The 14,271-nt window shown below is 44.6% G+C and overlaps 1 protein-coding gene across 1 annotated transcript in view; it reads left to right on the top strand.

The window, feature by feature from the left end:
* Positions 1-14,271, top strand: part of slc9a9 (solute carrier family 9 member A9) — a 323,375-nt gene that overhangs the window by 56,274 nt on the left and 252,830 nt on the right. Inside the window, exons 5-6 of the mRNA XM_033031006.1 lie at positions 760-875; positions 5,873-5,978. Of these exons, the coding sequence (XP_032886897.1) occupies positions 760-875; positions 5,873-5,978 (222 nt within the window). The remainder of the gene's footprint in view (positions 1-759; positions 876-5,872; positions 5,979-14,271) is intronic.

Genomic DNA, 14,271 nt, shown 5'->3' on the forward strand with positions numbered 1-14,271 from the left:
CTAAACTCAGGCATTAAAAGGGACAATGCAATGTGCTAAATGGCAGGTTTTACGGACGAACATCTTATAGGAAGCACTTTTCAGAGGACAACACTAGAAAGTCAGCTTATTTGCTATGCATTTCTGCTAACATGCAGTTGTGTTCCTGTGGTCGGCTACCCATCAATAGAGCTGTCCTGCCACGGCACACTCCCCAATTGTGAATTGTAGTAAGCGCAGAGATGGCCTCTTTGCTCTTTCACACCCAGTGAGACTTCCTCTTAATTCTCTTTTTAATTAATCTCTCCCTTCTGCCTTCACGCAAGCGTCCTCGATGCACATAGTGGGCTGCTGCATACAGCGCGTCAATGAAAAAAACCACCATCCTGTACTCGAAACTACTTAGTATAGGCATGTCTCCAAATGAGCCAATTCAACCAAGGGAGGATATTTATAGTGTGTGAAAAAAAAAGTGACATCATTTGTGCCACGTGTAGTTCACAATGCTCATTCAAGATTTAACGGGAAAGCTCGGGAGACGGACAAGTCTCTCGCACAAATAACGGAAATGCCGAGTACCGTGGGAACTCTTTATCTACACCACGTTATATCGTGTGATATCGTGCTTGACCACGACCACTTCACTCTGGTTACATCTTGCGTCAAGTCGCCCCGTGAAAAAGCTCCATTATGATCAGTAGAGAGGTCAGGGTCAAGACATTGCAGATGTCAAAGCAGAAGCTACTCAATACTTCATAATTTCTTTATTATATTTTTCAGGGGCCTTATGTACGGCTTTGTCCTGGGGATGATCGAACTTGGACAGCTGGACAAGCTGGACTTCTACTTCACCGACTGCCTATTCTTTGGAGCTCTGATTTCAGCCACTGACCCAGGCAAGTAAAGAAAACAAAGGCAGAGGAAACACGGGAGGCAGCTTTCCCTGGGGTGTCCACACCATAGCCATGGAGTGATTGTTAACTAACCCTAAATCAGCAGTCCTCACTGTTCTACCACAGGGGCCCATCCTTAATGCGTCTTGTGTTTTTGATCTGGACATCCCAACTTTCTGTCTCTCTGTACTTTGCATAGAGATGGCTGCTTGGGCAAAGCTTCTGACTGCTTATTCTGATATCTCTTTATATGTCCCCAAGGTGGATTTTGCCCACTAATGTGTCTATGAAGTGTCCTACAAGGTTAACATGGCGCCATGGCAGGTGGACTGCAGTTGGGATCTTTTACTTTTTAGACCGTTAGATATACAGCGTGGAAACAGGCCCTTCGGCTCGCGGAGTCCACGCCAACCAGCAGTCACCCCGTACACTAACACTATCTTACACTCTCGGGACAATTTACAATTTACAATCACAAGTCCTCATTATTCCTTCAGTTCCTCATATCTGCCAACAGCTCTTCATGTGCTGGGCGTCGCAAAGAATGCCAGCACTGTGGACTGCTGCAACAAGGCAAGTGTGTTACAATGAAGGTATCACTGGAGTGAGGTCAGCACATTTGTGCACATGTCTACAGCTGCTTCTTCTTCTTCTCGTGTCTTTGAAGCTGGTTGGTTATATGACAGTTTCCCATTCCTTTACACAGTCCTTTGTGTTTTTATTGAACACTGCAAGATCCTTTGGGCTGCACTGGTTGGGTAGTAGGGGGCAGACAAGGCAGTGCTGCATTGTATGGTCCTCTTCTCCACATTCACAGGTGGTTTGGCCAGTTTCATAGCCCCATCTGGCCATGGCAGCTTTTGATCGCCCTGTTCCTGTTCTCAGGCGGTTGAGCGTCTTCCACTGGACCCATGGTGCTTCTGAGCCCGGAGGGAGGGCTTCAGAAGGAGGGATACCCATGTCAGTAGGAGGGGGGTCGTCAGTAGGAGGGGGGTCGACAAGCCTTTTTGTCCATAGTTGCTAAAGGCCAGTAATCCCATTGAACGTGCTGGAGTGGTAACACCCTCAATATTTCATTAAGCTAAAGAGTATAGTTAATTTCGAATGACCTGGAATATTGTTACCATACCAAGCGGTTGTCAGATCCAGTTTAATGCGGAATGAGCAGACCTTTTTCAGAAGCCATCATGGTTCCGATTGTATACCACAGCAGGAGTCTGAAGATGAGTCCCGACCTGTCAGTCTGAAGAAGGGCCCCAGTTCCAAATGTCCATTCCCGCCCCAGATGCTGTCTGATGCTAAGTTCCTCCAGCACCTTTGTTTTGAGCAGGAATAACGTGCTACTCAGTGGCATTGCAGTCTTTGGAAAGGGGACAGAGAAGGTTTCCTGGAAGTGACAGTGGGAATGTCAGAGTTGAGTTGGTGAGATTGATGAATGTTGTAACTGTGACTAAGCCACAAGGAGAATGGAGATGTAAACGTTATTCATTCATCATGACAAGCAGCTCAGTACAATCTCCATGAACTCAAAATACATTGAGATTTTATACTCTTGAGAAAAGATAACAGCAGGTGGTTCAATACATTTCCAAGAGCTACAACATTGTTTACCTCAATATTTGGATCCAACAAATGTTTCCATTGACTTACAAATTCAGTACACTACAACTGACAAGACACTTCTGAATGTGTAGGAAGGAACTGCAGATGCTGGTTTATACCGAAGATAGACACAAGATGCTGGAGTAACTCAGCGGAACAGCCAGCACCTCTGGATAGAACGAATAGGTGACGTTTCGGGTCGAGACCCTTCTTCGGACACTTCTGAATGTCATGTTCAAAACCCTTTGTTGGGTTAAACTAAGTCACATGGATGGTTTAAAAGTTTTTAAGGACAGGGAATCCGGACAAACAAATGAATATTGTGAGGGACGACTCGATGGGGACACAGGCATCCCAATTATTCACAGACAGAGCAGATAAGCCTGTGACCATGCTTGATGTGATTAGTGACAATCTGCTCTGGAACCTTGGTACATTTCTATCACAATGATGCAGAATAACTAAGCTGAGGTGTCAGATGCCTGGTTTGATGTTGTCCCCCTAACCAGAGCTCCATTGTTTTATATTTGGTTGATGGATGTAAGAATGTCTCATGGTTATATTAGTTTGCAAGCCGTATAACTTGAGTAGCCTACTGCTCTAGGCCGGTAGCTTATGCTCTGCACACAGCACTATTTGTTTACTAAGGAATGAGTAGGTTAACCTATGATGAGCGTTTGACGGCACTGAGCCTGTACTATGCTGTGCTGGAGTTTAAAAGAATGAGGGGTTACCATCATTGAAATGTACAGAAAAGTGAAAGGCTTTGATGGAGTGGATGTGGAGAGGATGTTTCCACTAGTGGGAGAGTCTAGGACGAGAAGTCATAGCCTCAGAATTAAAGGACGTTCTTTTAGGAAGGAGATGAGGAGAAATCTCTTCAGTCAGAGGGTGGTGAATCTGCGGAATGCTTTGCCACAGAAGGCTGAGGCCATCAGTGGATATTTTTAAGGCAGAGAGATTTCTGATCAGTACGTGTGCCAGAGATTATGGGGAGAAGGCAGGGGAGTGGGGTTAGGAGGGTGAGATAGATCAGCCATGATTGAATGGCTGAGTTGACTTGATGGGCTGAATGGCCTAATTCTGCTCATATGACTTATGACCTTAAGATGATCTTTGAATCCCAACCCTAATACTTGTAGTTTCCATTTTGACAGTTAAAAAAAAAAGACTAGTTCTCATTTGTATTAATGCCTGCTATCCTGTAATTCCAGAAGGCTGTCGTATAATTAACAAGGACAATCTAGACCATTGAAGCCTAATGGGAGATTAAATAGGGATGTTCAAAATTATGATGGTTTTGATAAAAAATAAGTCATTTTCTATTGGCAAAAGTGAATGTAAACTTAGGATATGGAATTGGCAAAATAAATGATTCCTTCTTCTTCCTGCTCCCATCTGGAGCATGAAAGCAAACACCACCAGACGCAGGAACAGCTTTTTTCCCTGTTATCTGTTATCAGGGTTTTGGTCCTTCCATCAGCTAGGGGACTGTCTGATTCACATCACCCCCACTGCAGACTTAGAGGATGATGGTTTTGTGAAATGGGCTGCTAGGAGGTAGTTAATGCAGGTACAATAACAACATTTAAAAGATACTTGGACAGTGACATGGATAGAAAAGGTTTAGAGGGATATGGGCCAAATGCCGGGACCAGCTTCGATAGAGCATCTTGGTCGACATGAATGAGTTGGGCTGAAAGGCCCATTTCCATGCTGTATGTCTATGACTCTAAATGATGCATTACAATGCTTAGGCCTATATTCAGCATCTTCACCTTTGCTGTAGCTATTGTACTTGAGTTTGATTTGGTTGTAGTTAAGTTTCGTATTATCTGATCAGATTACATTTTTCACTGTACCTCTGTACGTAAGACAATAATAAACTTAATCCTAAACCAGAGGGAAGTGAGGAGATAACTTCAACTAACAAAAATGTCAGCACTTACATTTCTGCACCTTTCACTGGTATCTGGCTGCATGCAGCTGCAGACCATTTCTGCTTCAAACTGAGGAAAGCTTCAGATAGAATAGAATAGAATAGAATAGCCTTTTATTGTCATCCAGACCGAAGTCTGAACGAAATTTAAGCAGTCATACATATAATACAATACAATAAAAAACAACAATAAACACATATTAACATCCACCACAGTGAGTCCACCCAACATCTCCTCACTGTGATGGAGGCAAAAATCTTAGGGCTGCAGTCTCTTCCCTCCTCTTCTCCTTCTGCGCTGAGGCGATACCCCCCGGGCGATGTTAAAACCTGTCCTGCGGCTCAAACACCGCGGCCCGGGGTAGTCGAAGCTGCCGCTCACCAGACCTGCTGACGCAGCCGCTGGCCCGCGGCCGAACCCCCGGTCTCAGGCCACCGCCACCAGAACTGCCGTCCCAGCCCCCGGAGCATCGTTCCAGCCCCGAGCCGGATCGCCCTCACGTGAGTACTGCCACCGTCTCAGCCTCGCGCCAGGCCGCCGCTCCTCCCTCGCGCCAGGCCGCCCCGACCGGGCGCCGCTCCTCCCTCAGGCTGGGCCGCCCGGACCGGGCACCGCTCCTCCCTCAGGCTGGGCCGCCCCGACCGGGCGCCGCTCCTCCCTCAGGCTGGGCCGCCCCGACCGGGCGCCGCTCCTTCCTCAGGCTGGGAGCGCCGTACCTCCCCGAGCTCGGCTACTCCGACGGGAGCACCGTTCCTTCCTCGGGCCGGCCGTCACAGCCCCTCACGAAAGCCCTGTTCCAGCCCCGAGCCGGGCCGTCCTCACGGGAGCGAGCTCAGTGCGAGTCCTGGCGGGCTCTGCCTCCTGAGCCCCGAGGTCGCCAGCTCCGCCATTAGGCCTCAGCGCAGACGGAGGCAGAGAAGGGGAATACGACAAAAAAGTCGCATTCCCCCGCAGGGAGAGACAGCAAGCCCCGTTTCAACCCCCCCCCCCCAAAACACAAACTAAAAACCAAAACTAGACTAACCAAAACGAAAATAAACAACCCAAAAAACACAAAACAAACAGGACTGCCGGAGAGCCGCTGCAGCCAGAGCCGCGCCGCCACTAGATATACATTTAATAGGAAGAATATCTTCAAAAACAAACAGATTCCCTACTTTATCTCCTGTACATTGAATTGCGATGTATACCGAGGCTTTGTGGTTGCTCCCTGCAGCAATAGTCTGTTGATGAATTATACTTAATGGTGCCTTTTGGATGCTGCCGCACGTTGCCTAGCAACTGGTGGTGCAAAGAATTAGAGCTTACAAGGCCAATATTTAAGTGAGCCCAGGAGGTCTCAAATGGCTGTGATAACCCATAGGGTTAGGTCTACTTTGGGGATTAATTGTGCTTGTCTCACCCTCCTGCTAATGCCTGAGTAAAAGTTGCCCCTCTTTGTGGTTTCTCAACATACAGTGACGGTGCTGGCCATTTTCCATGAGCTCGACGTGGATCCACAACTCTATACGTTGCTCTTTGGGGAGAGTGTTCTCAATGATGCCGTCGCCATTGTCTTGACATAGTAAGTCTTGATCTTTTTGACTGACGTCGCCGGGGTGATAATGAGTCACGTGTGTATCCCTGTGACCACCTCCTCACCATCACCCTAACCCCTCCAAACACCATTATCAAGGCTTACAACTGCATTTTGATGACAAGAAAGCTCTGCTTCTGAAATGGAAATTTCACCCATAAAAAAGCATTTCTGTCGCATCCATCCAACTGCGTTGTGCCGCAGTACACTCGTCAATATATCTAAAAATTACTTTGCAACGGATTAGTTTGCAGACCCTGAATAATTACCAGCCACAGCAAGGAGCCCGTGTTTGCGTCTGCTGTTTTCTGTTCCTTTTGATGGTTTTTTTCCTGTCTAATATGCAAAAGCCAGAGGAATGAGGAAATTGAAACTTGGCAGGGAATCAGAGAATTGTTATGGCACCGAAGGAAGCCATTCGTTTCATCTAGTCTATGCTAGTCCTGGTAGAGGAGTCCTGTCGGTCCCATTCCCTTGCTGTTTCCGCGTATTACTCATGTTTTTATATAATCTTTGTAGCGGCAGGGTTTTATATCGTTCAAGAGATTACTCCCTCTAGCCACTAACTGGACTACATGATTAAGGAGAATGTTGTAATATGCATGTGAGCTCTCCGTCAGAGACCTTCAGAGCTTCTTCACAGATAAATCTTCATAACACAGTCTTTTGATTAATAGATTCTTTATTGTTGATGAAAAACAATAAGGCACATCCAACCTTCTTCCGACTCGTACACTATAATCTTCATCAAGCTCCAGCATATCGCTTTACAGTTAGAAAATTCCTCGTGTCTCCGTTACGCTTCGCATGGTCAAAAGGTATGCCTTCCTCATGCAAGTCCAAAACTAAACTAAAATCTAAGCTTCTGCACAAGAAACTTAGCTCCAAACACGCCCTAAAATGCATCATAAATCCCACCCACATAATAACGGGCAGTCTAAAATTTAAAGACACATGCCATAATTAATGACACACAAAATAAGCCAAATGGCCACTGCATACCGGCCCCTAATTGTTCCGAGTATGTAACGAGGCAATTATTGATAAACATCAAAAAAGTAGCCATGAAGGCTTACAATATATCAAAAGCAAAAGGTCAGGAAATTGAACCCCATGGCTCCCCGTCGTGGAAATGAACCCCGGTCTCCCGCATGACAGGCGGGGATACTATACTAACGAGGAAAAATAGCATGCACTATATATTCGCAATCAGAATTTTCCATCGACTCTTCCATCTTCACTTTCGCCTTCCAGAAGCAAGCATAACTAGGTTACTAATCTTATTAAAACACTGATTTTAGTTTAAAGTTGTACCGTGCGCACCAAACCCTTAAAATCAGGCATGATACCCAGTATATAGTCCAAAACATAACAGTCCAAAGCTTTGATAGCATGCAACGTCTTTCTCCATGTCCGATCAACTAATGAATGTGTTATAACAACAATGTTGAAGTGTGAAAATCCTTCGAGAGAATAACAGGATTTTACTTCGGAGTCACGTGAGTGACTACGTGAAGAACCCGCTTCCAACGCATGCGTGTCATATCGCTACACGCATTGCACGAGTCAACAGAAGGGTGGAGGACGTCCCCCAGTAACGGGAGAAGACAAAAGGGCCAGCAAAAGGCAGGTAAGGACTCTGCATTTTTATTCACAGCAAAATGGACAGAGTAAAAAGGAAGCGGTCTGCTAAAAAGCTGCCCGAGAAACGCGTTGTAAACGTGGATGAACAGCAGAGACAGCAGCCGCCGGCTCTAGATGCCTCGGTAGAGGAATCAGCTGTAGAGGAATCAGAGGAATCAGACGAAACTTACTTCCCGGCCGGGAGGCAAAGTTCAAACGAAAACGCACCATCTAGCAGAGCCCGGCTTGGAGCAGCAGCGGGCGACCAGCCCGTATCAATATCGGACCAGGGCTGAACGGGTGCGGGAGACGGAACAACCCCGCTATGAGTGGCTGCATACGGAGCAGCCAGGAGAAAAAGCTGACCGGGAACAGACGTGGACCAACAGTCAGGACCGGTGTGGCCAGCGGCGGGACGAGGAAAGCCCGCAAACCAGCACCCGTGAGTACCGGGGACGGGAACAGCGGGGATACAGAGAAGAGCAGCACACTGCTGAAAGGCTGCAGGAATGGGAGCAGCCAAAAATAGCAAGTGCAGCTCAACGTAGAGACCGTCTAAAGGAGCTGCTGGAGGAGCTCCTTCACAGTGGCAGTCCCATGAATGTGGAGACTAGCCACATTGGGAAGGCAAGCCCCATATGGGTACCCCGTGAGGGACCCCCTGAAATCTCGACCTCTTCGGAGGAGAGTGGGCAGGACCCTGATGGGCCAGACCCTGATCACACAGCTTCCCATGATCCTGAATCTGCGGAAAAACATACACTGCTGGACATGGTGGCTGATTACTTCAAACCAAGTCAAACAGGGGCAGACTTGGATTCCAGGATGGCAGCCAGTATTAATTACATGTCTGGCCATCAACTCCAACAACAAATATTTACAGAGACACTGGCCAGACATCTGCCACCTGGTAACTGTGATGCATTACAAATCCCCAGTGTCAACCAATGCATTTGGAAGCATATGGGGAGGGACATCAGGAACCATGATCTCAAAATCCAGAAAGCCTTAAAGGGGCTTACGGCAGGGATCACAGCTTACATCCGCACCCTGGACAAAACAGAGCAAACTAAAGGCCACCAAGACGCACTAGCCCTGTTCTGTAATGTACAATATGAGCTGAATAGCATGCGGAGGGCTGCTATTCAGCCAGCACTGGATCCTAAATATGCAACAATTTGCAAACAAAGAGCCGTTAAAACCCCAACCCTTTTGTTTGGGGAAGCCAAGACACTGGGGCTCATCAAAACCAGCGCAAAGGCTTATTTTGGATCACGGTACCAGCCACATGGAAGACCGAAAAGTGTGGCTTATATCAGTGGCAGTGCCAGAACCCAATATAACCCGCAGCAGCCTTCTTTTAGGGTATGGCCAGGGACGGCCACCCTGGAAGATGCGGAAGCCTCAACCTCCAGTACAACCACGAACACGAATAAAAACAAAACCCCCTTTTTTCAAAAAACAAAGAAAATAATACAACCACCAGTAACCATGGAGGTAGGTGGGTGTGGTTCTTTTGTAAAAAAGGGACCCACGACGGTGGGAGGGAGGTTGCAATACTACAGTGACGAATGGTGTAAAATCACTACAGACTCGTATGTTCTAAGCAGTATTCAGGGTTATCTGATAGAATTTACTCATCCCAATAACCCCCCAGTACAACATACACCAGAAAGGCATTTCGTCCTTACAAAAACCGAACAATCTAAAGCCCACACGGAGCTACAACGATTGTATATAAAAGGTGTAATTGAGCATACTATTCATGAACAATTAGAATTTGTATCAAACATATTTATTAAAAATAAAAAAGATGGGGGTTGCCGGATTATCATTGACCTTTCAACCCTAAACACATTCATTCAATATGTTCATTTTAAGATGGATACCTTTATCACTGCTAAAGAATTAGTGTCAGCTGGGTTCCATATGGCAAGCATTGACTTAAAAGATGCATACTATACAGTACCCATCAGAAGGGAACACAGACGGTATTTGAAATTTAACTGGATGGGGGAACTTTGGCAATATAGAGCCTTACCAAATGGGCTAACATCAGCCCCCAGATTATTTACAAAAATTCTGAAACCAGCTTTGGCATTGTTACGTAAACAAAGCCATAGGGTGATGGCATATTTAGACGACATTTTTATTGTTGGCAAAACTTACGAATTGGCACATCAAACAGTATTTGCCACAAAACAATTGTTTGAACAACTAGGGTTTATCATCCATCCAAATTGATACCAGCAACTAATATGGATTTTTTAGGTTTCACCATTAACACGGTCAATATGTTAGTAACTTTACCAATAGATAAAGCTGTAGCCCTACAGGAGGATTGCAGCGAGCTTCTTAACACCAACAGACCCTCCATTAGACGGGTAGCCCGGATGATTGGGAAGATTGTGGCTACATTCTCGGCCACACAATTTGGGCCATTACATTATCAAAATTTGCAAAGAACAAAAATTAGAGCACTCAAATTTAACAAGGGTCATTTTGATAGACCTATGGAGCTGCCTACGGAAGCTATACTTGAACTACAGTGGTGGGAACATAACATTAGGTATTGCTCCAACCCAATCATTATTGACAACCCGTCTATGGTATTACAAACAGATGCCAGCGCCATTGGTTGGGGAGCCACTAATTGTGTTTCTAGTTGTGGAGGGAGGTGGAAGACAGAGGAGGCAGTGTTACTTAACACACGTGGTATTAACTGCCTAGAGATGTTAGGGGCATTTTATGGCCTAAAGTCATATTGCTCAGCAATTAACCACCAGCATGTACGATTACAAATTGATAATACCACCGCGGTGGCATATATAAATCACATGGGTGGAAATATATCAACATCTTGTGATCAATTGGCAAATTTAATTTGGCAATGGTGTATCCAAAGAAACATTTGGATATCGGCAACATACCTACCAGGTAAGCTAAATTTAGTGGCAGACACCAGATCACGCAAATTTAACGAAAACACGGAATGGATGTTAAATAAAAATGTATTTGCTGAAATTACAGCAAAATATGGTAGACCAGATATTGATCTTTTTGCATCCAGGTTGAATCACCAATTACCAACGTATGTGTCCTGGGAACCAGACCCTGGGGCAGAAGCTACAGATGCTTTCTCACTGCATTGGGGAAAATGGCTTTTTTATGCATTTCCCCCGTTCTGCCTCATCAATCGGGTACTAAGGAAAATTCAGCAAGATTCGGCATCTGGGATTCTCATAGTACCCGATTGGCCTACTCAACCGTGGTATTCGGTCATACAGGGGATGGTGTTAGAACCATGTGCCCTTATTGGACATAGCCCAAATTTATTAATTCATCCAGTGACTGGGGGCAGTCACCCATGCCATAAGACAATGGATTTGTTGATTTGTAGAATCTGAAAGAACCACTACACGGCATGGAGCTGTCAGACAGGACTATGAATCTCATCACATCCGCACAAAGACTGTCAACACGGAAGCAGTACCTCGGACACATCAAGGGCTACAGTGCCATCAATAGTGCCAGAAGTGCACTCTCCAATTACCTATCGCAAGGAACGGAGCGGCACACGGTGGGAACGCACCCCCTGGTAACAAAACTTATGAGGGGCATATTCAATGCAAAACCCCCTAAAACCAGGTACTCCAGAATCTGGGATGTGGGTGTCGTTTTGAACATGCTGAGGAGCTGGTCGCCCATAACAGCATTATCACTTCGGAAACTGACCATGAAGATGGTTATGCTCATGGCGTTAGTTACCGCACAACGAGTCCAGTCATTAAACAAACTGAGCCTGGACTGCTTGATCATCTCACCTGAGAAACTGGTGTTTGTCATACATGATTTAATAAAACAAACTATCTCAAGGTGGCTCAAATGTGTCCTAAAGATGGCAGGAATAGACACTAATGTTTCAAATCTCATTCCACCAGGGCTGCAGCAACATCCGCAGCAAAAAATGTGGAGGACTTTCCAAAGGTTTTATAACAAACCAGTTTTGGAGCCATCATCGTTTTTCTGAAACCGTTTTACGCTCAATAATATAACTTGCCCGAAAGGTTACAGGGCTATGATTTCAATTTAATAAATTTATTTTTCGTTATACCACACAAGTCTTTGTATAAGTGTGTTTAAAAAATTACTAATGATACCTTCTCCCAATACCCAAGACAGTTGTGAAGCATGGACTCGTTCCACGGCATGCGGTCACAGAGCTTTGAAATCTTCACGTAGTCACTCACGTGACTCCGAAGTAAAATAGTAAGATTAAACGAGAACTTACCAGTTTGAAGTTTGATCTGTATTTTATGAGGAGGAACGTTGAGGGAATACGTGCCCTCCGCTCCCACCCTCCTATGATCATATCAAAACTGGTATCTCTTTGATAATCTTACTATGTTAGGTCATTATAGTTTCTGTGACCTCACACCGCTGCTTTGAAGAATGACACGCATGCGTTGGAAGCGGGTTCTTCACGTATTCCCTCAACGTTCCTCCTCATAAAATACAGATCAAACTTCAAACTGGTAAGTTCTCGTTTAATCTTACTATTTTTAGCAATAAAGTTCACCGTTAGGTTTGATTTAATTTCCGGATCATTAGCAGAGATTTCAAATCCCAGCTCAAGCTTTGGCCATTCTCTGTCTGGCTTACAGAGAGTCTCTAGTTCGTTGATCCATCTCTTATCGCTTAAGAAGCGGTTCGCCATCAGTTCTCTGAAAACTTTATCCGCAGGATTTTCTTTTGTGTTTACATATTTCAACATTAGTAACTCCCAATGCTCTTTCCATTGGCAGATTGCCTCTGTCCAAATCCAACTCTCTGGTTTCTTTGGCTCTATCACTATTACTATCAGAAGGTTAAGGGGGGACTTGATAGAGGTTTTTAAAATGATGAGAGGGATAGACAGAGTTGACGTGGAAAAGCTTTTCCCACTGAGAGTAGGGAAGATTCAAACAAGGGGACATGACTTGAGAATTAAGGGACTGAAGTTTAGGGGTAACATGAGGGGGAACTTCTTTACTCAGAGAGTGGTAGCTGTGTGGAATGAGCTGCCAGTGAAGGTGGAGGCAGGTTCGTTTTTATCATTTAAAAATAAATTGGATAGTTATATGGATGGGAAAGGAATGGAGGGTTATGGTCTGAGCGCAGGTATATGGGACTAGGGGAGATTATGTGTTCGGCACGGACTAGAAGGGTCGAGATGGCCTGTTTCCGTGCTGTAATTGTTATATGGTTATATGGTTATCATTTGGTGGAAAGCTTTCACAATTGTTGCTTATTCACTTAGAAAGTGTGAATCCTCCCTTATTGCAAAGGGAAGTCAGATGTTCTTCTGGTTGAATTGCTTCCTGCTCAGTAGACATGGATTTTAAGCAATCATCCTTGTAGAAATTATTCTTCAAAGAGATTCTTACTTCATGAAATTTAGTATTCTCGCCTAACTTGCTTTTCAAATTCTGGTTGCGTTGCTCTGCCAAAGGACGATTATTCGGCAAATTAACACTTTCTTGTTTGAAAGGTAAGTCCAGACAGTAGTGTCCGTCAATCTTTACTGAGTCGTTCATAATATCCATGAACTTCAACTCTTCATTCGACATCTCTTCAGATTCCTTGCTGGTACTTTCATTGAAGTCATGATTGTATGGCTTCATCACCTGCTTTTCTAATTTATCAGTAGATATTTGATTAACAGCAATGGTAGAATAGTTCTTCTGATTCCCGTTTTCGTTATTCCTTCTCAAGGAGCCATAGATAACCCATCCAAGTCAGGTTTTTGTAGCATACGGTCCATCACCTTGGCTCCTAACAATCTGTATAGGTTCCAATACCTTCAAAACATTTGTTCCGATAAGTAGATCAACACTAGAATTTATTTCAGATATCTTAACGTCCTTCAGGTAAGGCCTTTGTTTCAAGTCTCCATGTCTAGGTATATTTTGACGACATACAGGCAGGGTTCCATGTGTAAACACTTCAGATATTGGTATAAAATTATCTTCATCCAGACTGGATATCTCCATACTCGTAATATAATGACTCATGCTCTCTTTATCTTTAGTCATGGTACGTAATCGAATCTTAGTCTCTTCTCCTGTGATGTTCAGCTTTCTCGTCAGGTTTTCTGTGCAAAAGGTAGTCGAACCTCCGTGATCCAAAAAAGCATATGTTTGCAACACTGCATTCGTCTTACTATTCCTTACCTGTACTGATAAGATAGAAAAATTACAAGCTTCAACCCCGGCCCCAATACGAGCAGTTACTTGAGGCGAGGTGATAGCATCACTAGTAGTCGTCTGCTTCTTCTGTTCTGTTTGCTCCGGTTCATCCTCTTCTATTTGCTATGAAGGCTCTTCATCTATTTGTTCCAGTTCTTCCTGTACCATTTGCTCTGGTAGCTCTTCTTCAGTGTGAAGTACTTCAGGATAATATTACCTGTACTTATAACAAATTATAGGACTCTTACAGTCTCTCACCATATGTCCTTTTTTCAAATATCCAAAACAGATTCCCTTCTCTTTCAAGAAATCCATATTTTCTTTATATTCTTTCATCTTGAATATTTGACACCATCGTATGGTATGACCAACTTCATCACATAACAAACAAAATACTATTTGCTTGCTCGTAGATACATTTCCTTTCATTC

Source organism: Amblyraja radiata, chromosome 13 (assembly GCF_010909765.2).
Source record: "Amblyraja radiata isolate CabotCenter1 chromosome 13, sAmbRad1.1.pri, whole genome shotgun sequence".
Taxonomy (NCBI): Eukaryota; Metazoa; Chordata; class Chondrichthyes; order Rajiformes; family Rajidae; genus Amblyraja; species Amblyraja radiata.